Below are 15,613 nucleotides of genomic sequence, written 5' to 3'. Positions count from 1 at the left end.
GCTGTGTTTCTCTTTGCATTATGGAATCCATATGTTGATACTGGTGGGTATCTGAGGAGTCTGTTATCTGAGATCTCCCTTCGGATACTATTGATCAATTCTACGGGGTAGTGCTCGTCAATGAAGAACTTGGCTAGGACGTGGCATTCTTGTATGAATATTTCCATTTTACACGGAAAATGTTTTCCTGTGTATTTATCAACCAAGGCCAGGCCCCACTAGAAGTCTTTGAACCTGTGATTATGCATTGCTTAACAGAACTTCTTTGAAGGGGCCTTTCCACTGAAATACATCAGTCTATTATTGCAGCATACTTCACACTTGAAGTCCTCCCTTTTCTCATTGGGTGTAGTGAAGCTGTTTTTGAAAGGATCTTCTTAGCAGTTCTTCATAGCAGTTACTTCTGTAAGGAGGTTATCAGGCTTCCAAGTCCTGTGACTAAATTTATTCAGTATTCCATGCAGGTAGTATTAGCTTCAGAACGGTTTACTATGACCTACCTGAACTGCAGGAAGTTGAACGTCCGATGTGCGAAATCACAATGTTCAAGGGGCAGGAAATCGAAACAAAAGTGGTCGACCGAGGTTAGTCGAGTTGCATGGTGCACTCGACCATTTCACAAGCAACGTGCAGAGACTGTGGAGGGAGGACGTACTTCAGTGAGGAAGTATTCACTGTAGTGCAATTAAGCATCTCTAAATTACAATGTCACCTAAGGGGCAGAATAAGAAGACTGTCTAGAAAGTTGGCATTTTAAACTTAGCCATTCTAATAATTTGTTCCGTCTTACAAAAAAGAATGGGTCTCCAAGAACTGTCGTTTTTCGGGACTAAGAAGAACCAGTTTCCTTCTAATGGAACCTTCCCTACTATTTGGCAAATTCATAGCGTGACAAGTACCAGTTCTGCCCTCTCTATCTGGTACTGTGGAGATAGGTGTCATATCCAAGAAGGAAGATTTTGAATTTGATTTTTGTAGCTTGATGATACCATCTCCCTGACTTAGCTGGCTGTTATCTTTAAAGAGAAAGACCCTTTCTTTCAGGATAAATGCAAACGCCACTAAAGAGAGAGGTCAGTGCTGTTTTTCTTGAGGGGAGTGGACTTTTATCTCCTCCCTTGCTAACAAGCCAAGGCCGTTGCCTCCTCTCCAAGCTTGTCTCTTTGCAAATGCTTTTTTTCTGTATGAATTGGTATACCTTTAATTATTTCTTATAAAACTAGCCACTGTTTCCTGGGGTAGCTCTTGCTGCACTTAGGAGTCAGGAGATAAGGCTGTTTACTCAATTTCATTCTTTCCTCCTTTTTCTCTATTTTAACCACTTTTGGGAAAGGATGCCTAACTGCTGCCCCTTGACATCTTCTAAAAGTGGCTGAAACTGAAGCCATGCTGGCTGCACAGAAATAATCACGTGGCTACACCCTTACAGCATGCATCTAATACATCATAGCCAAGTTTTATGGTATGGTATCTCACTTTGGAAGCCACCCCAGTCTAGAAATTCTGTTTCCCAGGGCCTCAAATGGATATCCTCTACCATGTCCTTTATTTTTCCGATTAATGTCACCTGGTAGTTCAGTACAGAGGTAGTGTAAACCTTTTCTCCTTTTCATGGAGTAGGGTGTTGGGGCAATCTAAGAAAATTACTTATGGACCAACTACAGGAGTCTTAAGACAGTTACAGGTTATCAGACACTCTACAAAACCTGTTAGGTTTGCTTGAATTTGGTACCTGTGAGTCAAGCTCTAGGGTAATAGTTTCAAAACACCCCCAAAGCCATGGAAAACTGTTGAATAGCTATGTCTTGCCAACCCTAAATCTAGGAGAGCGAAGTACATTTCATAAAATCAGCCAAGTCCTAAAAACTCCATTTAAATGATTCCCTCCTCAGATTCAGTATTCTAAAGGGGGGATTTCTCAGAAAGGAAGGGTAAGGACACACTATCCCAGTCATCCATGCAGTAACCCAATGGAGAGGCTTAGAGAAGCAAGTGAGGTCCTCTTCATCCATCTCCTATTCAAGGGAAATCAAAGGGACAGGGAGGAGTTTCTTTTTCTTTTGGATCAAGGAAGAAATCAAGTGAAAGGATGAGTGGTTTGAGGATTAACTCAATTCAACATTGCACATATTCATCCATAAATCACCTGTGGTCAAATATGGCAAAGAAAGAGGGCAGGTAGTGGTGGTGGAAGAACACCTGATATTAGATGTTGTTGTCTTTCAGCTTTTCCTGGTTAGGGATCGCCACAGCGGAACTCCAGTCCGCTAATGATTGGCAGTAGATTTTCACGAACGCCAAGGTGCCTGTTCGACGTTCAACCTTCAACAAAGACACGCCCATTTACGCATGTCTTTCGAACTCCCACCCAACCGTAAGGGGGATTATGCAGACTCCACACAGAAGGCACTCCCCACACTCCAGCCGATAGTTAAAAACTTAAAAGAAACAAGGTCTCCCCTCACTGCAACAAAAAAGCATCCATTCCTTTTACCAAATATGGCATATCAATTTCTTCTCATAACAAAACTGTAATTATGTCCAAAGTTAAGACTACACCTTGCGAAGGTTTATCTGAAATAATTGAAGGAGGAGGTCTGTTGGGAACAGCTGGCAACCAGCATCAGGAAAGAAAGGCTTTTTTCTCTACATAAAGGCCCAGCCAACAGAAAGCAACCATATCTCACTGACTGTCTCCTAACTGGCTATAGTAGATGAGGATACCACTACCAAAGACAACGAGACAGCAGGAGAACAAAGCACTTTAGTGAGACCAGTCCCTTCTGGCCTCTGCAGGAATGTTACCATCACCAGAGCCTCATGTTCTTGGCCCATTATTTGTTTGGGTACAACTTTTCTTCAACCTTTCCACTTTTCATGCATGCTTTTGTTTTTCTGAAGAGATTTTAGTTTTAAAACCACTAACAAAATACTTCTTTACAAGAGGACAAAGCAGAGGTCACAGCACAACTGCCATTATCTTTTTTGAACTTCAAGAAGCGTTTAAGAATATTGCGGGTCTCCCCCAAAGAAAAACAGTCCTTGGGTAGCCCCTGCGTTCTGCAGACAAGCATCATCTGTAAGCATTTCTAAGAATGTCATGGAGTTCGGAATTACTTCATAACCATCAATTTAAACATTCAATGTACACTATACAACAGCAGAAAATCCAAACATTTTTTATAATAAAAAAAAAGAAACACCAAGTTTCCAACCAGGGTATTTATTCACCGTATGCTGCTTGAAAAGACCAAATAAAACAATCATTTTTTTGGAGAAGATGATGCAGCAGGCTTCTCTACTTTTTAGTTGTATGATGAAATGTCTTGAAAGAGAAAATTTAGCCATGCAAGCAGACATCCGGTCATGCTCATCATGGATAAAGAATTTTTCACAGCAGTGCTCCTGCAATATAAATATTTTCTCCTAACCAGCAAAAATGCACTTTCTGAGGTAAACTGCAAAAAAAAAAAAAAAAAAAAGCAAAACCCAAACGTCCTATCACAAAACAGTTAAGTATACAATTTGACTTACCAGAGTATCTTCATATGATCTGTACTTTTCCAGTTGCTGCAGTGTTTTATTGTAGAGCTGTTTCACTGACGCCAGCACCAGACTGCCACACCACTCTTCATATTCAGCATATGTACCTTCCATATCTAGTTGGAGAGAAAGTAAAATGGCTTTCACAGCAGAAGTCCAAGAAATATCAGAAAGTAGCTCTGCAATGACTTTACTTTTCCACACTTGAGAAAAGTACAGCTGTGTAATATGCTACCATAACAACAGATGTCCTCTTCACTGTTGCAGTATTCTTTACTTACGGGACCTTCTGCCAAGGAAAGCCCAACATCCCTCCAGTAAATCAAAGCTTTTAGATTTTAAAGGTGTCACACTTCATACATATGCTCCCTGTGTAAGGCAATTGGGCATAAAGGTGTAGGACAAAAGCACTCAGAACTGATTTATCCCAGGAGGAAAATAAAATACCCTCAGGGACAAAACCGAACATGTACATCCACAGGGAGAGAAGACAGAAGGAAAAAGGAAGCAAGGGCCCCCTTCAGCCAGGAGGGCAACACAAACCCAGGGACAAGAGAAAGGAAAGAAGGTGAAGGAGGGAGGGACTGAATATTGCAACAGTGAAGAGAAAGACATCTACTGTTATGGTAAGAATTTACATAACTGAATAATGTCCTTCCATATCACTGTTGCAGTATTCTTTATATAAGGGATAGTACAAAAGCTAAGAAGAAGGCTGGGACAAGGAAGGGACAGAAGAGCCCTTTACAAACCCATGCAGAATAGCTCTGGCAAAACCTGTCCTGGCCATGAAACAGCATTTAAGTATGTAGTGAGGACCAAGTAGCCACCCTCAAGGATGGAACTAGTGACCAAACCCTTGAAAAAGGAACAAGAGGAAGCAACTGCTCCTTTGAAGAGATACCTTTGCCATGAAAAGAAGAGCAAAAAAAAAATAGCCTTAGAAATCCAAGATGATATGGTTTGCTTGGAAACAGACAAACTCAACTTCCTAAGAAGAAAAGGAACAAAAAGTTTCTCAGATATGGAAATTGCCTTTGTTTTATCCAAATAATACCCGCGGTGTCTATGCAAATCAAAGGTGTGAAGAGCCTTCTCATTCGCAGACTGTGGAGAAGGAAAAAAGTAAGGTGAATAGACTGATTAGGGACAACTCATTAACCACCCTGGGCATAAAAGAAGGAATAGGCTGAAAGAACACCCTTGTACCTGTGAAAAACTAAAACAGGAGGAATAGTCTTGACAGCCTGAAGCTTGGACACTCTTGGCTGAAGCAAGTGCCAAAAGAACAGTCTTGCAAGCACAATGTTGAAAGGAAGCTGAACTGTCAGGTTCAAAAGAAGCACAAGTTAATTTTTCCAGTACAAAATTCTGGTCTCAAGAAGGCGGAATAGGCTTCCTAGAGGCCTGAGATGGACTCCTTTAAGAAACTGCTTGACGTCAACCAGAGAGGCCAAAAGAGGATTCAAGGGCAGACAAGCAGAAATTGCTGAAAGGTGAACTGGAAGAATATGCCAACCCAGTATGCTGCAGATCACACAAATGAGAGAACCAGAGAAACCCCCACTGACAGAGGATCCTAATGATGAGAGAGCACCATTGCATTTGGACATGTTAAGATTGTCTGGTAGTGGACTTCCTGGCCTCCGGAGAAAACAGAGCATGTCCTCAGAACAGAGGTGCCTAAAAAGAATCAAAATTCTATCACCCACAGTGTCATTTGAAGAGTGGAGGGTGGAGGATGGATGAGAAACACCTTTGTCTTGTGTGAAAAGATCCAACAGGTGATGTAATTTGTGGTGATTCCCCCTAGCAAATGACAGAAAAAGGGGAACCGATGCTGTCTAGCCAAAAAGGAGTTACCAGCAAGATTCTAGGAGAGTCCTGCTAATTTTTTGCATAACTCGTGGAAACAGAGGCGGGGGGAGGCATACAGAAACATTCTCTCCCAAGGAAAAGACAGGGCATCCACTTTCCAAGTCAGAGGAATTGTTACTCTGAAACAGAATAGAGGAAGCTGTATGCTCAGAGGGGTGGCAAAAAGCTCTATCTGAGGAATACCCCCACCAACGGATTATGTCCAGAAGCACATTTATGTGAAGCATCCACTCATGAGCCTGTGTTCTGGACCTGCTCAGAGTATGCTACTAGCTTGTGCCCTACAGGAATGCAAACTGCCTGAAAAGTTACTTGATACCTGGACAGCTAGATCCCATGCCTGAAGAGTTAATCTGTAAAGGAGATAGGACCTCATGCCTTCTCTGCTTGTTTACATACCACATCACAGTGGTATTGTCTGTGAAGACTTTGAGGAGGCCAGGCTGGAAAAAGGAATGAAAAGTTTGTAGAGCGAGAAGTAGAGCTCTCATCTTTTTAAAACCGATATGATCTGACCTCTAATGAGGAGGCCAGAGACCCTGGACCTTCACAGGACCACAAGAAGCCCCCCACACCAAGCCTGAGGTGTTTGTGAATGGCTTCTGAAAAGGAAATGAAGGCTGAAAGGGAAGCCCTGGATTGAGCGAGAATTGTTAAATCCACCCATGGAACTCAAGCTTGAGACAAGGAAGCAAGGGAACAGGGGACTCCAGACGATAGCAATATTGAAGCCACACTGATTTGAGGTACCACTCCTATGGAGCCTGGAAAGAGGAAGCATGGGAATAATGGAGGTGCATAAATCCCAGAACCCTGAAAATGTTTCAGACAGTAAGACAGGACAGAGGAAGAAGAGACTGGAGTAGTACTTTATCAGAGAAAAAACCTTGGAAACAGGAAGAGAAGCCAACATGGTGATGGTCTGAAGCCTGCAGACACAAAAAAAAATGATCCAGGAAGGGCATCATAACAGATTTCTTGAGATTTATGATGAACCCCAGACTCTGCAAAAGACTAAAGTGGAGTTCCCACAATAGACTGTTAGGAGAAGTAGCCTTAATAAACAGGTTGTCCAGATAGGGGAAAATCTGCATCCCTAGAAGTCTGCAGGAAACAATGATAGGAGCGATGCACTTGGTGAATATCCATGGGGGAGAAGAAAGGCAAAAGGGCAGAGAAAGTACAGTTGTGTACACTTACCATAAATGTAGATGTTCAAGTGTATTCACTGTTGCAGTCATTACATTAGGGTAATCTGCTGGCAGGTTGCCCTCAGTCGGCCTGATTAACAAAGTCTTGGGTCCTGCTTCGGTTGCTGTCCCTTCTTCCATGACGTCAGGTCGTCAGGGACATAAAACATGCAGCCGATGCCATTACATCAGTTTTTCTTGCCCCAGATGTCAGGTGCCCCCCAAATGGGGAGCAAAATATATAAATAAATTATATATATACATATATATATATATATATATATATATATATATATATATATGTGTGTGTGTGTGTGTGGAATAAAAAAAACGCAAAACATATACCTCCAAACAAAAGCAAATACACCAAAAATGCTTTTAAAGATGGTAACAGAAATGAGAGGTATAGTAATAGAAAAAACAGGGGGCTGGAGGGAGGGTAAAGTACAGTTGTGTACACTTACCATAAATGTAGATGTTCGAGTGTATTCACTGTTGCAGTCATTACACATTTGGGTAATCTGCTGGCAGGGTGCCCTCAGTCGGCCTGAATAACAAAGTCTTGGGTCCTGCGTCGGTTGCTGTCTCCTCTTCCATGATGTCAGGTCGTCAGGGGTATGAAACATGCAGCCGACGCCATTTTATTCAGTTTTTCTTGCCCCAGATGTCAGGTGGCCCCCCCAAATGGGGAGCAAAAATATATATATATATATAAATAAACAGAATATATTAAATGCACTTTTAGCAACATAAACTTTACCTTCATCTAACAGCAAATACACCACAAAAGCTTTAGTATATAGTGAAGGAAAGAAAAGGTATAGAAAAGGGGGATGCCGGGTGGGTAACCCGGACTGCAACAGTGAATACACTCAAACATCTACATTTATGGTAAGTGTACACAACTGTGCTATGTTCTTCGTGTTTCACTGTTGCAGTCATTACATTTGGGTAGAATCCCAAACCTATGGATGGGAGGATGGAGCTAAATAGCATTAGGAGCGGCTATAAGGCCCTGCAGAACTGCAGTGGCAAAGCCTGCCCTGGATTTGGAGAAGAGAGGCAAATGATAATGCTCTGTGAAGGTATGAATAGAGCTCCAAGTAGCAACCTCTAGAATGTCTTTGGTTGGAACCGCTCTGAGAAAAGCTGCTGAGGTAGAGGCAGCCCTGGTGGAATGAGATCTGATCCCCTTGGACACAGGTTTACCATGGTGAAGGTAGCAGAAATGAATGCAGTGGCTTATCCACTTAGAAATAGTCTGCTTTGATATAGCCTTCCCCTCTGATCCTGAAGCAAATGCTACCAGTAGTTGCTCAGACTTTCTTAGAGATATGGTCCTGGTTCAGGTAGAATCTTAGTTGTCTGTGTACGTCCAATGAATGCAAAATCAGCTCCCCCTTGTTCTGCGGATTTGGGTAAAAAGTTGGCAGGTGAATTGTCTGGCTAAGAGCCACACTGGATACCACCTTAGGCATAAAAGAAGGATTGGTCCTGAGGGACACCCTGTCCAGGTAAAATGTAATAAAAGGCTCCACAGCCATGAGAGCCTGTAGTTCTGAAACCCTTCTTGCTGAAGTGACTGCTAAAAGAAAAGCTGTTTTCCAAGATAGAAATTTTATATCCGCAGTAGCTACTGGTTCAAAAAGGAGGCAGCGTGAGTTTTTCCAGCACAAAATTAAGGTCCTATGCAGGAGTTGGTGATCTTCTGGGAGGCCTTAAATTTTTGGCCCCTCTAAGATGCTGTTTAAGCAGAGGATGAGAAAAGAGGAGAGGCTCTGTGTTGTAATGAGCCAAGATGGCAGAGGCATGGATTTTTATTGAAGAAAAAGATAGGTGTCAAGCATCTCAGTCAAATATTGTAAAATCTGAGGAATATTGGGCTTTGCTGTGTCTCTTCCTTGTGCTTGGTTCCAAGCACAGAATTTCTTCCATTTATCAGCATCAGCAGACTTTCTAGTACTAGGCCTTCTGGCTTCGAAAATGACATCCATCACAGATTTACTGAGAGGTGTTGTTTGAATAATTAAATGATCAGCCATGCTGCAAGGTTCAGAGTTTGGAGCGGAGTGTGCAGAATTTGATTGTTCTGCTGAGACGGTAGATGATGTATTTGAGGCAAGTACCAAGGGGGATGTCGAGACATATTCCTTAGAAGTGGGTACCAGTGTTGTCGAGGCCAGTCCGGAGCAACTGGGATCATTTTTGGTTTTTCCTGTCTGACTTTTAGTAAGACCTTGGAGAGAAGAGGCAGAGGGGGAAAGGCATACACTAATAGGTTTTTCCACCTGAAGGATAGGGCATCAACTTTACATGTTTTTTTGTGATGAATTTCATTTGTCCAGCTGATAATTTTGGGGAGAGGCAAATAGATCTGTGTCTGGGCTCCCCCATTTCCATGTTAACATGCTGAAGATTTGTGGATCCAGTTTCCATTAGTGTGGGTCCATAAGATTTCTGCTTAGGTCGTCTGCCAGAGTATTTTGTTTTCCTGGCAGGAATTGAGCTTGAAGATGTATGTGGTAAGTCAACGCTGTGATACACAATGCCATGGCTAGTCTGCAAAGGGGGTAGGAATGTGTACACCCCTGCTTGTTTATGTACCACATGACCTTGGTGTTGTCCGTCTTTATCAGTAGTTGTCCAGGATGAAGTCCTTGAAGGCTGTCAGAGCATTCTGAACAGCTAGCATCTCTTTCTGGTTGATATGCAGATGCATTTGTTTTGGGCTCCATTTGCCCTGAATGCATCACCCCCCCCCCCCCCCAAGCATAGTCTGATGAGTCTGCAGTTAGGGTTTGGGTGGCAGGAGGTAGAGTGAATGACAGTCCTTTGTTTTGGTGACATGTCTCTGCCCACCAAAGAAACCCCTGTTGTAAGCAGGGAATGAGAGGGTTTCCAGACTGTGACAATGTTGGCTCCATAAACTTTTTGGGCACCACTGAAGTTTCCTCATATGCAGTCTTGCATATGGAATTAGTAGAATGCAGGATGCCATGAACCAAAAAGCCTGCAGAATTTGTCTTGCAGATAACTGGGTTTTTGCTGCCATTTGTTTGAAGTACACTGTCAGCTGCCTTTGTTTGTATGGCGTAAGGTAAGCCATTTGGGCAGTTGTACTCAAGCTTGCACCCAGGAATGTAACTATTTGAGAGGGTACCAGTTGGGATTTCTTTTCAACTATGGTGTACCCTAGACAAGTTATAAGCCTTTTTACAAATGCCAGATGTTGAAGGAGAGTGTCCTTCTCCTCTGCTTGAATGAGATAGTCGTCCAGATAAGGATAAATTTGTATGCCTCTGTCTGCAGAATGCAATTACTGGTGCCAGGCACTTCGTAAAGACCCTGGACACAGTAGATAAGCCAAAGGGCAGTGCAGAGAATTGGTAATGCAAAAAACATGCCTTGAAGCAGAGGTATCATCTGCATGATTCCCTTACTGGGATATGCAGGTATGCCTCAAGTCTAGAGTTACTAACCAAGCGTTTCTGCCCAGCATAGGCAATAGCTGTTGTAAAGTCAGCATTTTGAATTTTGGAATGTCCAGGAACGTGTTCAAAATTGATAAATCCAGTATTGGACGCCGAGAATTGTCTTTTCTGGGTACCAGGGAAAGTCTTGAATAAAAACCTTGTCCTTTTTCTTTTTCTGGTACTGGTTGAATAGCCCTCATATCCATGAGGGACATAACTTGCTTCTGAGCCACTGCCCATAGATTTTGTGGCGGATCTGGCCACCCGTTTGGAATTGGCAAAGTATGGAAATGAAATATGTACCCCTAGGATACTATGTTCAATACCCACTTGTCCTGGGTAATTAACTGCCAATTTTGAGCATGAAGTGCTAGTTTTCCCCCCAAGGGGGCTGCCAAAAGATAAGTGCTTGGTGATGGTAGAGGAAAGTCATTGAGACTGCATACTGTAGGGTTGTCCTTTGTTTCCTCCAGATTTGGAGGTGGAGGTACCTTTGACCTGTAAGAACTCTGTGATTGGTACCTGGAGCCTTTTGAGCGCCTAGATTTGCCTTGAGTGGCTCTGTTGGACACAGGAAATGACAAATTTTTAGTAGGCCAGTGCCTACTGAACCTGGGTGGCTGCACTTGCAAGAAATCTTTTACAGTCTGCATAGATTTAGCTTTGTCTTCCATTTTCTTTAAAACCTCTTCTGCCTTAATACCAGAGTGTCATGCTGCAAGGGGTCATCCAACAATTTAGCTTTAACATGATCAGGCAGATTTTGCTCCTTGAGCCAGGCATGCCTTCTAATCACAGATCCAGTAACTGCGGCCCTGCAAGAGGCCTCCAAGAAATCAAAACCACATTGCAAAGTATGCTTTCCAACCTGTTCTGCTGAATGCAATAATTCTTGTAACTCTCCATTTTCCACACAATCACAAATCAACATAATTTTCTGTTTCAGTAGGCCCATAACATGCTGTTGATATTTAAGCATATGAAACTGGCAGTTTAAAGCTCTGATTGCCAAGGTAGCAGACGTATAAACCTTCTTTCCCCATCTATCCAGCGCCCTGGAATCTCTATTAGAGGGGGCAGGATTTTTGGCTGTAGAGGCCTTAACACCCTTGGGACCCTGTGAAATAGTCTCAGGGTCAGCAGCAGGATTTCTGAATAGAAATTTGTGGGAGTAAGGAACCCTGTAATATCTGTCTGGTTGACTAGGAGCCAGAGGTAGGGAATCAGGAGCCATGCTTGATTCCGAAAACACATCATCAATGTCTAATACAGGAGATATAGCCAAAGGCCTATGCTGAAGAAGAAGAAGGAAATCCCTAAGCCTCTTTTTTGATTCAGAGAAGTCCTGACTCGCTCAGTGAAAATGTTCCCTTAAAGTATGCAAAGTTTCTCCAAAAGAGCAATCCTCAGGAGGAGATGCAGATGGGATGGATTCTTCTGCATCAGAATCGTCATAGGGTGGAATGTAAAATTCCTGATCAGAAGAGGAATCAGAAGAAATGGAAACCTGATCTGAAGATTCATAATCAGTGCCTTGCCTAGGCCTCTAAAGCAGGGGGGGGGGGGGGGTTTGTTGGAAACCCATGATCAAGGTAATTAAGTCCTCAGCCATTTCGTTCATCTGTTTTTTAGGCATAGGGGCCTGAGCAAGTGGCTCATGTGTTGGTTTTCTAGACATAGAAGATGCTTTTGACCTTGTTTTTGAAGCTGGCGTCAGTTTTATATAAAAAAGTTGAGGTCTGAAAACACCCTCAGAAGCCGGTGCCTGCTCAGCTACTCCGGACCCATCCAAGGGAGAGACACCCGCAGATTCAATACTCTGAGAATCTCGTGGCATACCACACTCCAAATGGGTCTCGGTAGAGGCCTGCAACTCAGACGTAGCGGGTATCAGGGGCTGCGAAAGCGCCTCACTGAGTACCGGCAAACCGGAGACTGGCTTAGTAGAAACTTCGTCAGTTTTGGACCTCAATGGTCTGTCTCTGTCTTTTTCTTTGCGTTTTTGTGAACTCCGGTAGTCAGATTGCTAACTGACAACATTTCCGGATAATTAAATCTTGATCCAAAATATTTAGAAGCAAAACTATACCGACGCTTAATAGTGCGTTTGTTAAGTCTAGCACAAAACCGACAGCAAGGAACGTTATGATCTGGGCCTAGGCAAGGAATACAGTATAGATGAAAATCCTTACGAGGTCTTTGCTTCCCACAAGTAATGCAATTACTAACTTTTACTGACATCGGTAAGGAGCAAGAAAAGGTTTCCCCAACGGGGTACTTAGCTTTACTTTGAAGATTTCAGTTCTGAAACTCGAATGCGAAAATTTCAGGAGTCGGCCGACAGGCACTTGTGAACTGCTTCTGCTTCGGGCACCGCGTGACAAGGAAGACAGAATAAAATGGTGTCGGCTGCATGTTTTACACCCCTGACGACCTGACGTCATGGAAGAGGAGACAGCAACCGATGCAGGACCCAAGACTTTGTTATTTAGGCCGACTGAGTGCAACCTGCTAGCAGATTACCCAAATGTAATGACTGCAACAGTGAAACACAAAGAACATCCAGGACTGCAACAATGAATACACTCGAACATCTACATTTATGGTAAGTGTACACAACTGTACTATGTTCTTCGTGTTTCACTGTTGCAGTCATTACATTTGGGTAGAATCCCAAAGCTATGGTTGGGAGGATGGATTTATATAGCATTTGGAGCAGCTATAAGGCCCTGCAGGACTGCAGTAGCAAAGCCTGCTCTGGATTTAGAGCAGAGAGGTAAATGGTAATGTTTAGTGAAAGTACAGTTTTGTACCTACCATAAATGTAGATGTTCGAAGATCCACATTGCTGCAGTCCTTACACTTGGGTAGTCCGCTGTCCTCGGTCGGCCCGAATATCAAAGTATAAGGCTGACGTCGGTCAAGGCGCATTTGACTGACATCAGGACGTCAGGGTACAAATGCGCATGACCGACGTCATATCCTCAGTCTTTTCTTGCCCCAGATGTCAGAAGACCCTAAAAATAAAGGTCAAAACCAAAAGACAGCAAACAACCAACCAACCACCCTTGCACTAATTATATGTACAATATATATAATATACCCAATATGTACAACCCAACCCACACAACCACCTCTAACTACAGAGGGGAAGGAGGGAGGGTAAATTGGACTGCAGCAATGTGGATCTTCGAACATCTACATTTATGGTAGGTACAAAACTGTACTATGTTCTTCATCTCACATTGCTGCAGTCCTTACACTTGGGTAGAATCCCAAAGCAGAGGTAAGGGAGGATGGCTAACTACAAGGAAGCAGGAGCTGCCAAAATGCCCTGCAAAACAGCAGTGGCAAAACCAGCCCTGGATTTAGAGTAAAGTGGCAGGTGATAATGCCTAGAGAAAGTATGCACTGAACTCCAAGTAGCTGCCTCCAAAATATCCTTGGTTGCCACTCCCCTCAAAAAGCTGTTGAAGTGGCAGTAGCCCTAGTGGAATGAGGCCTAATCCCAGCTGGAATCTCCTTGCCATGATGGGAATAACAGAAAGCAATGCAAAACCCAATCCACTTAGAAATAGTTTGTTTTGACACAGGCTTGCCCTGAGAACTCAAAGCAAAAGAAAGAAACAACTGCTGAGACTGCCTGAACCCTTTAGTTCTGTCCAAATAATAACGCAACTGCCTGTGTACATCTAAAGTGTGCAAAATCTTTTCCCCTTTATTTTGGGGATTTGCATAAAAAGTAGGCAAATGAATAGTTTGGTTTAAAGCCACACTAGAAACCACCTTAGGCATAAAGGAAGGATTAGTACGTAATGATACCCTATCCTTATGGAAAATCAAGAAAGGCTCAACCGCCATAAGGGCCTGCAATTCAGAAACCCTTCTTGCAGAGGTAATGGCCAACAAAAAGCAGTCTTCCATGACAAATATTTCAACTCAGAAGTAGCTGCAGGCTCAAAAGGTTGTAGAGTGAGTTTCTCCAACACAAAATTGAGATCCCAAGCAGGAGTAGGAGCTCTTCGTGGGGGTCTTATATTCTTTGCCCCTCTAAGAAATTGCTTGAACAAAGGATGAGAAAACAATGGTGGGTGCAATCATAGTGAGCGAAATTGCTGCAGCATGAACTTTAATAGAAGAGAAAGACAAACCTTTGTCTAGTAACTCAGTAAGATATTGAAGAGCCACACACAAATTAGGCTCAGAAACATCAAAATCTTTTGCTGCACTCCAAAATCAAAATCTCTTCCATTTGTCTGCGTACACTTTCCTTGTACTAGGCCTTCTAGCTTCCAAAATAACATTCAAAACTTGCTGAGGAAGTGGAGGCCCATTATGGTTCAAAACAGAATATGCCAGGCTGTTAGGTGCAGAGAGTGAAGCTTGACATTGAGCAAATGGCTGTCCTCCTGTGACAACAGGTGTGGAATCGAAGGCAAAGGCCATGGAGGCTGCCGTACCAGACTTCTCAGTAATGGGTACCAGTGCTGTCGAGGCCAATCCGGAGCTATTAAAATCATTCTTGGCTTGTCCTGTCTGACCTTCAGAAGTACCTTTGGGAGGAGAGGCAGAGGTGGAAAGGCATACACATGAAGATTGCTCCAATTGAAAGAAAGAGCATCCACTCTCCAAGCTGTGGGATGAAACCTTTTTGTGCAAAACTTTGGCAGCTGATGGTTTAGTGGAGAAGCGAACAGATCTATGTCTGGAGTTCCCCATGACACTGTCAATTTCTGAAATACATGAGGATCCAATTTCCACTCGTGGGGATCCATAATTCGTCTGCTCAACACATCTGCTAAGGAGTTCTGTGCTCCTGGCAGAAACCTTGCCTGAAGATTGAGTTGTAAACTGAGAGCAGTCTCCCACAAAATCATTGCTTGCCTGCATAGAGGATAAGAATCGTCCCCCTTGCTTGTTGATGTACCACATGACAGTTGTGTTGTCTGTTAGAATCAACACCTGCCCTGGAAGAAGTAATTCCTTGAAAGCTATTAATGCAAACTGGACTGCTAACATCTCCTTCATGTTGATATGTAGATGTTGTAGTCTGGCAGGCCACTTGTCTTGTATCCACTTTCCATTTAGATGAGCTCCCCAAGCTTTGTCTGAGGCATCTGTCGTTAAAATCTGACTCGCCTCTGGCGGGTCACAGAGAGTCCCTTGTTTAGGTGACATTCCTGAGCCCACCACAAAAATTCCTTTTGAATGCAAGGTATTATTTGAATGACAGTGTCCAGATCCTGGCAGTGCTGTGTCCATACATTTTGAGATACCATTGTAGCTTCCTCATATGCAGTTTGGCATTGGGAAGCACCAGAATACAAGATGCCATGAACCCTAAGGCTTGAAGGACTGTCCTTGCAGTCAGCCGGACTGATGAGATAGTTGATGGAAGTAAAGGGATAGACTCTTTTGTTTGTCCGGGGTTAAAAGGCCATCTGGGATGCTGTATTCAGTCTCACACCCAGAAAGCACATGTCCTGAGAGGGTACTAGACTGGACTTTATTTCGTTCACAGAATACCCC

At 43.2% G+C, this 15,613-nt stretch overlaps 1 protein-coding gene across 2 annotated transcripts in view; it reads right to left on the bottom strand.

Annotated features, from left to right (window-relative positions):
- Positions 1 to 15,613, bottom strand: part of SART3 (spliceosome associated factor 3, U4/U6 recycling protein) — a 1,581,088-nt gene that overhangs the window by 1,207,956 nt on the left and 357,519 nt on the right. For both annotated transcript variants that reach the window (XM_044068408.1, XM_044068409.1), the window contains exon 6: positions 3,535 to 3,659. In XM_044068408.1, coding sequence (XP_043924343.1) covers positions 3,535 to 3,659 — 125 coding nt within the window. The remainder of the gene's footprint in view (positions 1 to 3,534; positions 3,660 to 15,613) is intronic.

Source organism: Protopterus annectens, chromosome 4.part0 (genome assembly GCF_019279795.1).
Source record: "Protopterus annectens isolate FY-2018-M chromosome 4.part0, PAN1.0, whole genome shotgun sequence".
Taxonomy (NCBI): Eukaryota; Metazoa; Chordata; order Ceratodontiformes; family Protopteridae; genus Protopterus; species Protopterus annectens.
This window is presented reverse-complemented; position numbering and strand designations above follow the sequence as displayed.